General features: G+C 44.3%; 1 protein-coding gene across 1 annotated transcript; it reads left to right on the top strand.

Moving 5' to 3' along the window:
* Window positions 1-1,653: 1,653 nt before the first annotated feature.
* On the top strand, window positions 1,654-13,022 carry LOC116977285 (NACHT, LRR and PYD domains-containing protein 3-like). Its single transcript, XM_033027781.1, has 10 exons — window positions 1,654-3,557; window positions 4,341-4,427; window positions 8,881-9,051; window positions 9,199-9,369; window positions 9,497-9,667; window positions 9,852-10,022; window positions 11,519-11,680; window positions 11,878-12,039; window positions 12,322-12,492; window positions 12,645-13,022. Exons 1-10 carry the CDS (start codon window positions 1,774-1,776, stop codon window positions 12,829-12,831), a joined length of 3,237 nt encoding a protein of 1,078 aa, XP_032883672.1. The 5' UTR covers window positions 1,654-1,773; the 3' UTR covers window positions 12,832-13,022.
* Window positions 13,023-15,408: the final 2,386 nt, after the last annotated feature.

Below are 15,408 nucleotides of genomic sequence, written 5' to 3'. Positions count from 1 at the left end.
TCTTCGCGGATGATGCAACATTTATGAACGAGAAAAGGAGTTCCTGGTTCATATCGGAGTCCATTCATCACAAATTTCCACAGTTGCTGTCTGATCTGCTGAGTAGTTTTTGTTTTTGCGTTGGTACATAATTGTTCTAGCACCTTCTGTTATTCCTTTTAATTTTTATCTCGGCACTTCAGTTCTCCATCTGTAGAAACTGATAATTATGCGAAGAGCGCGGCGGAATGTAGCATTTCAAGCAACATCACTGCAGTGCCATCTGTGCTCCATTGAGGGTCATTAAGGAATAGGCAGAAGGGGCAGGCGAGAGTGGGAGCACAGATCTAGAACTGTGTGGGAGGTGGTGGAGATCAAAGGAAATGGGCGGCACGGGGTGGAGTCTGGCGTGAAGATTAGAAGGGGGGGGTATAAATATATGGGAGATAGGGAACGAGTTTATGGATAAATCTTAGTGCTAAATGTAGGACAAAATTAAATTCAAAGAGGAGGGATGCTCTATGAAGGAGGGGAGAATGGAAAAGGATAAGAAGAATGCGGGCATAGAAAGAGAAATGGAGATAGATATGAGAAGACGAGATAATGTAGTGGGTGAAATTAGTGAAGTCTAGTTGAACGATATAGGTGTGTGAGCGAGTGGAAGAGGAAGCTGAGTGGAGAAGGAGTAGAAGGGGCTTGGTGAAGCTGGGTAAGCGGTGTGCAGCGTGAGCTGAGAGGGTCTGTACAGACGTGAATGGTATTTTCGGAAGAAACAAGCAGAAATGACAGTGTAAAGTAGAATAGAAAAGGCAGTAGAGGTTAGACGTGTGAAATTAAGCGTTAGTGGTGAATATGAAGACCTGCAGAGGGATCCGCCTAGTCGAGTACGACAGGAGGGAATAGAATAAAGCAAGTGAAGGAGACAGATATTTGAGAAAAAAAAGCATAGAATAAGATGTGTGGGCATTTATCAATTGGAGAACAAAACCATTATAAAAATGTTGCTATATAGAAACATAGAAACATAGAAAATAGGTGCAGGAGTAGGCTATTCGGCCCTTCGAGCATGCACCGCCATTCAATATGATCATGGCTGATCATCAATCTCAGTATCCCGTACCTGCCTTCTCTCCATACCCCCTGATCCCTCTAGCCACAAGGGCCACGTCTAACTCCCTCTTAAATATAGCCAATGAACTGGCCTCAACTACCTTCGGTGGCAGAGAGTTCCTGAGATTCAGCACTCTCTGCGTTAAAAATGTTTTTCTCATCTCGGTTCTAAAGGATTTCCCCTCTATCCTTAAGCTGTGACCCCTTGTCCTGGACTTCCCCAACATCGGGAACAATCTTCCTGCATCTAGCCTGTCCAATCCCATGAAAATTTTGTAAGTTTCTATAAGAGCCCCCCTCAATCTCCTAAATTCTAGCGAGTACAATCCGAGTCTATCCAGTCTTTCTTCATAAGAAAGTCCTGGCATCCCAGGAATCAGTCTGGTGAACCTTCTCTGCACTCTCTCTATGGCAATAACGTCCTTCCTCAGATTTGGAGACCAAAACTGTACGCAATACTCCAGGTGTGGTCTCACCAAGACCCTGTACAACTGCAGCAGCACCTTCCTGCTCCTATCCTCAAATCCTTGCTTAAAAGCAACATTACATTTAACGACCAGTTGAGTACCAATGACTAGGAGTAATATTATCTGCCATTGGTCCCGCCACAGCCTTAAAATAGCATTGTAATTTACAAGCCATCGATGTGGTAAATCTCTGTTTTGTCTCATCAAAGATGTTCAGATGAAACACAAAGAAAACCTCCGGGTGCTAAGTGAGATGCTTGAATTGAAAACAATCCTGACGTCGGAGAAGATTGAGATTTCGCAGCTGGGTGGCCGATATACTGAACTGACAATTATTTCTCCATTACGTCAGTGGAAGCTCGTGGAACACGAACTCTTGTCACGCGGGAAAGAACACGAAGAATGTCGAGAACAGCATCTCCAGAGAGAATTGGAAAAGACACGAATTGATCAGTTATTTCGGAGCAGTTTTACTGGGGAAATGCGTTTGATGGAGAGGTCAACTAGCGATGCTGTGGTACTTAATACGGGGTGTTCAGCGGTTGCCTGTGGAGTCCCAGGCATTGGTAAAACAACATTAGTGCAGAAGATAATTCATGATTGGGCGACAGGAACCATCTACCCATACTTCCAATTTGTTTTTAGTTTTAAATTCCGCGACCTGAATAGCATAAGGAGCAAAGTGACGTTGAAAGATTTGATATTAAATTCCTATCCTTACCTGGCGACACTTCTGGAAGAGCTTTGGAAGAATCCAACTGTTTTGTTGTTTATCTTTGATGGTTTTGATGAATTCAATGGTTTTATTGATTTCGCTGACAGAGGGGGAGTGACAGAGCCCAAACACATGTGCTTCGATCCCGAGTGGCCGTGTGAAGTCTCTGATATAGTGTATAGCTTAATCCAGCGCAAGTTGCTCCCAGGATGTTCAGTGCTGTTGACCACACGCCCGGCCTCACTAAATTTACTAGAACAAGCTGACATTAATGTTCGGGTTGAAATCCTGGGATTTGTAGGTGAGCAAAGGAAGGAATATTTCAACCGTTTTTTTGGAGATCGGGCGGTGGCAGAAGCTGTTTTCAAACACGTGAAGGAGAACGAGATCCTATACACCATGAGCTACAACCCCTCATACTGCTGCATCTTGGGACTTACACTGGGCCCTTTCTTCATGCATAAAGGCAGAGACCTGAAGCTAATACCCAAGACAACTACCCAACTGTATTCCTACTATGTTTACAACATCTTGACAAAACACAGCTCAGAGACTAAGAATGTTTGTGACGTGTTATTGAGAGTTGGTCAGATGGCCTTCATCGGAGTGTCTGAGAAGAAAATTGTGTTTCAAAATGAAGATTTGATGAAGCACAATCTACAGCCTTCCCAGGTTTTGTCCGGGTTCTTGGTGGAACTTCGGGAGACAGTTACCACTGGCTCTCGGGTGGTGTACACCTTCCCGCACCTCACGATCCAGGAGTTTGTAGCCGCACTCGCACTATTCCTATGTCCATATCCAGGGGATATCAAGAAACTCCTCACTGAAGCCCACAGCGCGAAAGATGGGCGGTTTGAGGTATTTCTCCATTTCGTTGCTGGCCTCTCCTCCCCAGGATCATCTAAACCGCTGATGGAGTTTGTGGATCAATTTCCTGAGGAAAGCATCCACCAAGTGATTGATTGGGTGAAGGAGAACGTGGATAATCAGATTGGAAGCTCATGGAGTGAAAGGGGCAAAAGGAATCTGTTAAAAACATTGCACTATCTGTTTGAGTGTCAGAATCCTGCAGTTGCACAAGCCACATTGGGATCAGTACCAAGACTTACATTTGGAGATGCGGATGCAAAGAAGGCATTATCACTCACACCAATTGACTGTGCAGTGCTTTCGCACGCCATTGGACTCTGTCGCACAATAAACGAGCTTGATCTTCGCAATTGCTGCATTCAATACGAAGGGATGCTGCGTCTTGAGGCGGTACTACACAAGTGCCAAGTCTTGAGGTGAATTTTTATTTCTTTATTTCATTATTATCGAAATCTACAGCAATACTTTCATAATATCACTGTTTCTTTATTTATTTTGCCTGTGAAACACTGCACTACAAATAAACTAGGGTACCGAATTTGGCAGTATTCTCCGCGTACTGATTCTAGTTAGTGGTTTCTACAATTCTTAATGGGGAAGGCGTTTTATTTCTCACGAAAAGGAAGCATTCACAAATAAACACATACTAATTAAGGCAAATGGAGTCACAGTTACACACAGCACGTGCTATTCACTATGTTCCTTTGCTTTCTATGAATAACGCATTTAATGGCAATTGAGACCCAATACTAACATATCGATCGAAATTACTCTATGGTACCGGTTTACCTGCAATTTAGCTTCAAACTATATATTTCGGGGTTAGGGACAGACTTATTCCTAACGCAAATTCACGAACAAGACCTTGCATTCACTGAGTGGTTTAAACTGTAATTTTATCGCTAATACTTCTAATGTATATTACATGGTCATCTGCGATCATGACTGCCACCACTACGGAGTATATTTGAGATGGCCAGTGAATCCTGTACGACGGAGATGCAATTAAACGTATTCGATAAAAGCATTTAAAACTTTTCTTCATAAGTATAATTTTAATTGAACTGAATGTACAGCCACATTTGTTATGTTAACGACAGACGTCATGTTCTATTAATCTTTAATCTATTAATCTGTGCAATCACCCGATCTATTAGTCCTTCATAATTATTTCACAACATTTGTCTATATGCGTTCAGGTTAGAAGGAAATAACCTGGGAGATTCTGGAATAAAAATACTGTCGAAGATACTGACTGACTCCAAGTCAAAAACACAAACTGTCGGGTAAGAACTGGTTGTGAGACCGTGTGTGTTGCGTGAGTGGATATTTCAGTAGCTAAATGTATTAATGTGCGAGCCGATGTAAATCAATGTGCTTCCACTCTGCCACAATATTGTCTTATTTTAATTTTATTTTATCCTGCTTTTCATACTTCATTTAATTTACCATTTCCCTTTAAATGTTTCTTTATCCATTCTGTTTTTTCTTTTGCTCCTCGTTTTTCATTCTTTCGTCTTTTCTCTCTAGCTTCCATCTCTATGTCTTTTCTCTCCTGTTCGTATTCTCTACTCGCTGTGTCTTTCCCTTTTTCTCATTTCTATTTATGATCTCCATTCATGCTTCTTATTTTTATCTCTATGCGCATTCCCTTTATTTTTCTCTTTCAAAGATTTCCTAGTTTTGATTGTAATCACATTCGTTTTTAATTGAATCCAATCTTTCTCCGACTTCTCTTGCTCCTCTCATATGCCTCCTTCTTCTCCTTCCCATTTATCATTTTTATTTCATCTCTCTTCTCATTCCCATGAATAATTCCCTGCCGTTTATCCGTTGCTCACGTCTCCTTCTCTCCGTTCCTCTTCATTCTCTCCCCTCCGACTTCCACACTAATTACCTGCCTTGTTACCTTTTCTGCTCAGCTCTGTTTATTATTCTCACTACCGTTTCTTTCTCTTAAACTTCGAACTTATTTCTCTTGGTCTATTCTGTATCCCCCCCCCCCCCCCCGGCGCCATTTCCATTTCCACTGTTGCATTCTCACCATTATTTCCGTTTCCTCTGTCTCTCTCATTTCTCACCACCAACCTGTTTCATTTTACTGTATTGCCCCCACGCGTCACAATGTATCTTCTCTTTTCTCCATTCTCACCTTCCCAACCATCTCGTGCTGTTTCTCCTGCTCTGTCTTGTTATAGTTTAATTGTGCCTCTGGCTCTATTCCTCTCGACAAGTCCCTGTATAGGTCAATGAAATTCGTGCTTAAGCAAAGCAAGAATTTCATTGTCCTATACAGGGACACATGACAATAAACTCACTTGAACTTGAACTTGACGCTTTCTCTAATCCATCTCTCAATTGCTATCCGAGCATGTCCTTACTCTATTGTTCACTAGGAACACCGCCTACCTCTTTCTTTTGTCTCTCACTTCTCTATTTACCCCCACGCTCACTCTTATTTCTCTGTTAATTCACTCTTTCTTCTTTTTATCCTTCGCTCATTTTCGCTTGTTTTATTCCTCCTTCAATCTTACAAGACTTGAACACTTGCTGAGAATCATGTGTCATGGTTAGGCTCGGGTGGGGTGCGGGGCGACTGGAGTTTGACTTGTGTTGTGCATTTACTTAATAAGAATTGTGAGAAAATGCCTGGAACTATAGATCAGTCATCTCTACATCAGTGGTAAATAAATTACTGAAGATCGTTCCGAAGGATCTCTAAGGCATGTCAATGTATTTGGACAGAATTAGGCTGATAGGGTGATTCAGCGTTGTGTTCAACATGGACGATCGTATCTTCCGGATTTGATTGAGCGTTTTAAAAACATAACCAAAAGGACTGATGACTGCAAAGCTGTGGATTTTGTTCAGGTGGACTTCAGCTAGACCTATGATTAGATTCCGCATGGTATGCTGCTCGGGACGATTGGGTCAGCTGGTATGCAAGGAGAGCTAGATAATGGAATAGAGAATTGACTTCATGGAAGAAAGCAGAGGGTAGTGGTGTAAGTCTACTTTTTGGACTGGATGTCTCTGAGGACACATGTGTATAGGGGGCAAGTGCTGCACCCATTGTATTATAGACCATCGATTTGAATAAGAATGACAAGACATTATTAGAATGTTTGCAGATGACACCAAAGTAGGTGGTAGCGTAGACAGTTCATCAAAATCCTTACCGAAGTCCACATGTACAACATCTACTGGCCTACTTTCATCAACCTGCTTTATCAGCTCCTCAAAACCTCAGTTCTGATTGTCTACCCTCCTAAGCTCCAGCCCAGTGACATAAAACATCTGCCTTGCTCTAATTAAGTAGACGCACGGCATGCCCTTACAAACCTGAGCTACCTATGCCTAATTACCCAATTCGCTCCCAAATGATAGTAAATCCTATCTCCAGGAAATCTCTCCTGCAGTTTCACTAGCCCTGAGTTCAGACTCATTGTCCTATGGTTCCCTGGATTCCTTTTTACTTTCCTTCTTAAACAATAGAAACGCAATGATAATTATTCCGTCTGCTGGGCTCTCATTTGTGGCCTGAACAGAACCAAGAATCGTTCTTAATGTCCCCACAATGTCCCGTGTTGTTTCTTCAATAACCTGAGATAGGTACTATTAGGCACCGGGGAGTTTAATGCTTTTGAAGACCCTAAGCATTAACGCCCGCTCGATTTGAAATTGGCCTTACATATTAGTATTTTCTACTCCCTGCTCTCCATGAGCCTACCTTCGACGAGTTTGCTCATATACGTTCTCCGGCTCAAAACATATATTCCCTCCTTTATCCTTGAGCGGTAAACTGCCTTGCCCCTATTAAGTAACATACTCCAACATCCCGATGTCTCCCCATACAAAACTGTATTTGAACTTAGGAAAGGTAGACACAACATGCTGGAGAAACTCAGCGGGACAGGCAACATCTCTGGAGAGAAGGAATGGGTGACATTTCGGGTCGAGACCCTTCTTCAGACTAGTCAGCGGAAATGCAAGGTAAATTAGGGAGTAGTGAACACTATATCCAAAATTCATCTTCCACCGCAAGAGAGAGTTTTCAAGAGAGAGTTAGATTTAGCTCGTATTGCGAAATGAATCAAGGGATATGGGGGGAAAGACGGTAAGGGGAACTTATTTTGGATGGCATATATCTGCACCTATTTTCTATGTTACTATGTTTCTATGTTTCTTACATCAGACACATAACAGTCCCGTTTCCCAATACAAGATCCAGTATGATCCCTCGCCAAGTCGAAATACCCTCAGTCTGTTTAAGGAAAATTTAGATACGGCTTACATATTTTTGCCCGTCTAATCCTCTTGAGCCGTGTATGCCCCAGTCAATATTGGGGCAGTTAAATTCACCCACTATGTCAAAACGATGGTTCTAGCATCCTTCCTTAATCTGTCCGCCTATCTGATCACCCATCTCTCACTAACTGTTGGGTGGCAAGTAATATAATGCCATTGAAGTCATTGCTCCTTTCTTATTGTTGACATGAACGCAGAATGCTTCAGTAGATGTACCCTCCAGTAGGCCATCACTGCAGACCGCCGTTATATTCTACCGGAACTATAAAGCATCGTCTCCTTTGTAGCCATCTAAAACATCGAATCCCAGGCATGCACAACTGCCAATCACGTCCCTCTTGCAACCAAATTTATACATTGGCCACGATATCATCATTCCAGGCATTGGTCCAGTGACGAGGTTCATGAGCTCTACGCACAATAGGCCTTGCATTGAAGTAAACATACTTCAGTCCTTCATTCTCCACATAACCATGAACCTCTTCCTGCCTGTCCTTCCATAGATAATGTCATGCCTTATAATCCACTTCCGTGTCAACCCATCTATTTGCTGACCTGTTGCTCTGCTTCCCATCCTCATGGCATCCTAGTTGAATCTTTACCCTGCAGTCAGCCTCCTTGCAAAAATGCTGCTGCTTTACTTGTGAAACTTTTGACGCAACTTTCATGGAACTATGAAGCTGTGCTGCAAGATCGCTCTGATCTACTTCACTTCCTCAAGCCCCGCCATTTACTGCGACATCGGCCATCGAGTCCGACCCGACCAAAAATCTTCGGGTAGATTATTTACATCCTACACTCTGTGGACAATTGTACAGAAGTCAATTGCCCTGCAAACCCGCACGTCTTTGGAATGTGGGAAGATTCGTGATGATGTAGGCAGGATTCGAGGTCCATAGCTACAGGGAAAGGGTCGTCAGGCTGTCTTTATTTCTTGGATGTTCACTGGTGATCTTATGCAAGTGTATAATGTCATGAGGTGAACAAAACAGGGTGAAGCGACAAAGTTTTATTTCCGACGGGAAGGGAAATGAAAAAACGATGGGCATAGCGTTAATATGAGAGGGCAACAATGTAACAGGAAAGAGTGAGCCATTTTTCACTCATAGAGTGTGGTAGGTATAGGAATCAAGCTTCCAGGTGAGGCAGGTCATATTACAAGAAATAATAGCGACTTGGGAACATGAGTTCGAAAATTTCTGGGGGTTTCGGGTGAACCCTTTCAGATAGAGCGATCGTAGATGCGAAAACGAGGTCGATGTGGTGTAGGTGGGTCGAAAGGGCTGTCGCTGTTATATATGACTCAAAAGTTCTTAGTGATTCTCTTTTATAATGTATACTTTGTTCATAATAATTCCGTTGCTCTCTTTCCTGTCCCGCACTCGGCACTCTTTATTTTTCCGCTCTCACTTTGTTTATTTTGCACTTCAGACTTGCAGATAATAATCTTACACATTGCTGTGCTGAAGATCTGGTCTCGCTTACCACTGCAACCTCGCCGCTGAAGGAGCTGGAGCTGGGTTATAACAAACTAGGGGATTGCGGAGTAAAACTATTGTCTGCGGCTCTGGGGCTCCGCGAGTGCAAACTACAAAAACTACGGTAAGTACGCGATCGTAAATGAGATATCATAAAACAGTATGGCCCAGCGCTAACCTTTAACCGGCCAACTATCATAATCAATAACCCATTGTGTAACCTTCCCGACATCCCATTCTGATTTTTTTCTGCTTACGTTTCCACCATCAGCCTGAATAAGAATGATCTCACTTCTGCTTGTGCTGAGGAACTCGCCTGCGCTCTCTGCACAAATCGCTCACTGACGGAGGTTGACTTGGGTGATAATGAACTAGGAGATACTGGAGTGGAGCTCGTGTCTGCCGCTCTGGTAGAGACGGATTGTACAATACAGAAATTGTGGTAGGACATTCTCAGAAATCCAATGACGTACCTGATTGCTATGTAACTCGGCATCTGTTTGAACCAAATTTAGCAATCTTTCTATTTGTCTCTTTGTTTCTTCTGCTGTTATTTATTTTATTCCCAGTCTGAAGAACAACGGTTCCACATGTTCTCCAGCCGAGAAACTCGCTACTGTTCTTCGTAGAAGCCGTTCGCTGAAGGAACTGGACCTAGGTCATAATAAGCTGGGTGATCGGGGAATGAAACGACTGACTACGGCTCTGAGCGACTCAGACTGTCAAATACAGGAACTGAGGTATGTGCCTGCCCGCATGATATTAGAAATTCACAAGCTCCTCTGAAATTATAGGCTGAATAAGTCTCCATAGTCCTATCCTCTATTGTGTAATAATAAGACGTCAATAATCCGCACGAACTTTACCAATATTCATGTCTTTCATTTAATAATCCGATTATTTATTTTTATTTTATCACACTAGAGTAGAAGACAACGGCCTCACTTACTCTTGTGCCGAGGATCTCGCCGCCGCTCTCTGTGCAACCCCCTCGCTGACTAAACTGAAATTGGGTGAGAACTGCTTGGGGGACTCAGGAGTAAAAGTGTTGTCTAGAGCACTCATGGATCCCGATTGTAAAATACAGAAATTGAGGTAAGTAGATTACGGATGATTCTGATAACTATAATAACGTTTATGTATAAGTTATGTATAAGTCTTACCAAGCCAATATATGTAGGAAGGAACTGCAGATGCTGATTTAAACCGAAGATGGACACACAATCTGGAGTAACTCAGCGGGACAGACAGCATTCATGAAGACAAGGATTGTGTGATGTTTCTGGTCGAGACCCTTCTTCAGATTAATCAGGGGAAAGGGAAATGAAAGATATAGATGAAGGAGTGGAGAGACAAAAATAATGAATGAAAGGTAGGCAAAAAAGTAACGATGATGAAGGAAGCAGGCCATTGTTATTTGTTTATAGGGTAAAAACAAGAAGCTGGTGCGAGTTGGGTGGGCCAAGGATGGAGAGCGAGGGAATGCCGAGATGCCCTCATGCTTTTGGGAAAGGCGGTTACCCCCTCTCATCGTGGATGAGGCCCTCACTTCTGTGTCCTAGGTAACCCGCAGCTCCGTCCTTGCTCCCTCTCCCCCTAGTCGCAACAGTGACACAGTTTTCCTGGTCCTTGCCTTTCACACCATCAGCTGTCGCATACAACACATAATCCTCCGACATTTTCGCCGCTTCCAACGGTAACCCAACACCAGTCACATTTTCACATTTCCACCCCCTCCCGCTTTCCGCAGAGACCATTCCATCCGCAGCTCGCTGGTTAACCCTTCCATTCCCACCCAAACAACTCCCTCCATAAGTACCATCCCCTGCAACCGCAGGAGATACAAATCATGTCCCTATACATCTTCCCGCGATTCTACACAGGGACTCCGGCTGTCCTTTCAAGTAACGCAGAGGTACAATTGCACCTCCTCCAACCTCATCTACTGCACCCGTTGTTCAAGTTCCGGAGTCTTATACATCGGCGAGACCAAACATAGATTTGGTGATCCTTTCGCTGAACACCTTCGCTCGACCGCCTAGACCTATCTAATCTCCCGGTTGCTGAACACTCTAATTCTCCTTCCCTTTCCCACAGAGACATTTCTGTCCTCTGTCTCCTCCATTGTCAGAGTAAGGATAATCGCAAATTGGAAGAACAGTATCACATATTTCGCCTGGGCAGCTACAGTGCAGTTGTCTGAATATTCTGTAACCAGGAATTCCCACTCTCTCCACCCTCCCACCCCTTCCCGCCCCGCCAACCACGTTGCACCAGCTTTTCGTTTTCACCCAACAAACAGGTAACAATGGCCTGTTTATTTTATCATAGTTGCCTTTTTGCATATCTTGCATTCATTTTCATTATCTCAACATCATCGTCTATATCTCTCGTTTTGCTTTCCCCCCGACTAGTCTGAAGAAGGGTTTCGATCCAAAACGTCACCCATTCTTCCCTCCAGAGATGCTGCCTGTCCCGTTGAGTTAATCCAGCTTTATGCACATATTATAATGTTCCAGGTTGTAGCTTGATTGATGCCGCGCATAGTGATATTCTTGCCTTCATAATCTTTATTTTATATGTCGCTTTAGTCTGAACAACAACCAACTTACCGACTCCAGTGCACGAGATATTGCCTCCACTCTGAATGCAAACATTTCGCTGACGCAACTGGATCTCGGTGAGAATACGCTGGGAGATTCGGGAGTAAAAATGTTGTCTGTGGCTCTCAGAGATTCGGACTGTAACATCTAGGAGTTGGGGTGAGTCAGATTGAATAGTGGAAGATTGCAATAAACCCTTAATCATTCAGATATTTAATGTCTAAAGGCAGTAGAGTATATATTGTGTGACTCTTCTCTTCGACAACAATTCCGTGTATCAAACTCAATCACCTACTTTATTTTCTTTTTAAAACGTGTTTAATTTTGTCTTTCCTCTATGTCTCCAGTCTAAGTAGTAATCACCTCACAGCATCTTGCACTCATGACCTGGCGTCTGCTCTCAGTTCATTGACCGAACTGTCAGTGGGTGATAATAAACTGGGAGATGCAGGGGTGCGAGTGCTGTCTGAAGCACTGAAGGACACAGAATGTAACATCCAGGAACTGCGGTAAGCAGCTGAATAAGTATACTGTAGATCTGGGCGATCTCTAACGCCCTAATTTAGATAGGAAAGGTTTGAGGGACATGGCCCAAACACTGAATGGTGGGACAAGTGTATTATGGTCGGCATGGGCAAGTTGCCCGAAGCATCTGTTTCCATGCAATATGACTAAGAATCTACGATTATGATATAACGTGGGAATTATTAAAAGTTCAATTATTAAAGGTTCAATATATAAACATGTCTTTCTTTATAATAGTGATGAACATTTGCTCCTATGATCACTAGATTGAATAATAATGGTCTCACGCAGTCCTGTGCCGAGGATCTCGCAGCTGCCATCAACACAAATGACTCTCTGACGGGGTTGGATCTGAGTGATAATAAATTGGGAGATTCTGGAATTAAAGCGTTGAATGCAGCCCTGGTGAATCCAGAATGCAAAATAGAGAAGCTAGGGTAGGTAGAACGTGAGAGGCATCACATGACTGTGTTGCCCTGTTTCTTACTATTACAGAATTGTTACTTAAAACTGGTGCTGAGACTCTCTCCCTCTCCACTAATATATATATATATATATCTCTCTGTCTCTCTCTCTCTCACTGTTGTAGACTTGGCCGCATTGTGCTCACTGATTCGATCTTCGAGGACTTCATCAGCACTCTCAGTGCAGCTCGTGTAATGAAGGATGTCAGCCTGGAAACAAACTTGTCCTCAGACCAATCTGGGCCATCTTTCTGCACGAGCAATGAACAGAAGTCTGGAATGGATGCAATGGGTGTTTCTTCTGATCTTTAGCTGAATGTATAGAAGTGCGTTTTGTATCTCATTCATACGCACCATGACCATATTGCAGCGGGTCTCCAATTTAACACTGATGAATATCTGTGATATGCTTCAAATTACGATAGAATTTAAACCTTCCTTTCAAAATAGCATAGAAGTAAAGAAGGTACTCCAATTGCACCATACATCAGTGAACCAGCTCCGAGACAGCTACGTTTAGTTCACCGTGCCCTCCATAATGTTTGGGACAAAGACCCATCATTGATTTTTTTGCCTCTGTACTCCACAATTTGAGATTTTGAATAGAAAAAAACACAAGTGGTTAAAGTGCATATTGTCAGATTTTAATAAAGACGATTCTTATACATTTTTGTTTCACCATGTTTATCTTAAAGCAGTGTTTAAACAGAATCTCCCCCTTTCAGGGCACCATGGTATTTGGGATACGGCAATGTCATGTAAATTAAAGTAGTCATGTTTAGTATTCTGTTGCATATCCGTTGCATGCAATAACTGCTTGAAGTCTACGATTCATGGACATCACCAGTTGCTGGGTGTCTTCTCTGGCAATGCTCCACCAGGCCTGTTTTGTAGCCATCTTTAGCTAATGCTTGTTTTGGGGGCTGGTCCCCTTCAGTTTTCTCTTCAGCGTATAAAAGGCATGCTCAATTGGTTTCAGATCACTTATTCCTTTTCCTTCACTTTTTCCTTATTGGTTTTTCACTCACGCTCACTAATCTATTCTTCACTTTTCACAACCTCTTTTTCTTCTCCTTTCTCACTTCTCTCTTAAAAAAAGGGAAGTTGTACAGAGAATGTAATATGTTAACATCGTTTTTGTGCCAATGCATTGTACTCACTTCTAATAAATAAAATTAAAAAATAAAAAGAATTGACCATTTCTTGGCTTTGAAAAACTCATTTCTTGCTTTAGCAGTAAGTTTGGAATCAATTGTCTTGCTGTAGAATGAACCGCCGGCCAATGAGTTTTCAGGCATGGGGGGAGGGCAATGGGGAAGGGCAATGAAGGAGAAGGCGGGGTAGAGAGGGCGGGGGTATTATGTACCAGGTGTTCGCTTTATCCTGTGTGATATATTGAGTCTGAAGAAGGTCTCAATCCAAAGCGTCACCCATTCCTTGTCTTAAGAGATGCTGTCTGTCCCGCTGAGTTACTCCAGCATTTTGTGTCCAGCTTTGATTTAAACCAGCATCTGCAGTTCTTTTCCACACTCTTTATCCAGCAGATGTGCACAGTGCAATATAATCAACTCCACAGTAGAGCGCGGCGGTGATGAATGGTGGGGGTAGCGTATGGTCCCCTGTGTCTAACACACAGCGGCTCACTTGCACAAAGATCTCCAGTGAACTGATCATACATGACCTGCCGGTCACGGGTCACGAGTATTACTGTAACCTCTCCCCCACTGCCGTGCCGATCCCCACGATGTACAGGTCTACTAGCCCCGGACTTACCTGTCTCACTGCCCCATGTCATTGACGATATACCTCCTCCAATATTAATCATTCCCTCAATGTCCACACATCCCTCCCTTCCACAACAGCCCCACCCCTCACTCCCCACTCCATAACACACCCCCACCCCTCACTCCCCTCCATAACACACCCCCACCCCTCACTCCCCTCCATAACACACCCCCTCCCCTCACTCCCCACTCCATAACACACCCCCACCCCTCACTCCCCTCCATAACACACCCCCACCCCTCACTCCCCTCCATAACACACCCCCACCCCTCACTCCCCTCCATAACACACCCCCACCCCTCACTCCCCTCCATAACACACCCCCACCCCTCACTCCCCTCCATAACACACCCCCACCCCTCACTCCCCTCCATAACACACCCCCACCCCTCACTCCCCTCCATAACACACCCCCGCCCCTCACCCTTCCATAACACACCCCCACCCCTCACTCCCATCCATAAGTCAACTCCACCCTGTCTCCCTACTCCATAACACATCCCCACCCCTCACTCTCCTCCATAACACACCCCAAATCGATATCACACATACACCCCTCACTCCCCTCCATAACACACCCCCACCTCGATAACACACGTCCACCCCACTCCATAACACACATACACCCCTCTACTGCACTATACCTCTCCCACTCCTCCAATCCATTGTCCTCCCCTCTTCCTCCCTCCTCATTCCCCCTCTCCTTTCTCATCCTCTCTGCCCCCTCCACCCTCCTGCTCTTCCCCTCCACCGCTCCTCTCCCCACCGATGTCCCCTCCCCCCTGTGCCCCCCTCTGTTCTCCACCCTGCCCCTCCCCCTCCACCCATCCTCTTCTCACCCCTCCCTCCCTCTCCCCCTCCCTCTCCCATCAGTCCCTCCTTTCACCCCTCCCTCTCCTCTTCCCCATCTACCACTTTTTCCCACCTCTCCCCTCCCTCCTTTCCCCCTCCCTCCACTTTCCTTTTCCCCAACCTCCACGCCCGCTCCCAGGGAGGGGAGAGGCGCGGGGAGTGGAATTGGGGGGAGAGGAGGCAACTGCGAAGAGGGTGGTTAAACGTGTCGGGGGGGGGGGGGGGGGGGGTTAAGATGGAGTGAGGTGGGGA

The sequence above is a fragment of the Amblyraja radiata genome, chromosome 9 (assembly GCF_010909765.2).
Source record: "Amblyraja radiata isolate CabotCenter1 chromosome 9, sAmbRad1.1.pri, whole genome shotgun sequence".
Lineage (NCBI taxonomy): Eukaryota > Metazoa > Chordata > Chondrichthyes > Rajiformes > Rajidae > Amblyraja > Amblyraja radiata.
Note: the sequence above shows the minus strand (reverse complement) of the source record. Positions and strands in the feature narration are given on the sequence as shown.

Excerpts from the sequence above, each read along its gene's own strand:
- LOC116977285 (XM_033027781.1), top strand. The coding sequence starts at position 1,774 with ATGAAACACAAAGAAAACCTCCGGGTGCTAAGTGAGATGCTTGAATTG. Across the intron at positions 9,370-9,496 it reads TGTACAATACAGAAATTGTG|TCTGAAGAACAACGGTTCCA; the intron begins GTAGGACATTCT and ends TTTTATTCCCAG. Across the intron at positions 9,668-9,851 it reads TGTCAAATACAGGAACTGAG|AGTAGAAGACAACGGCCTCA; the intron begins GTATGTGCCTGC and ends TTATCACACTAG.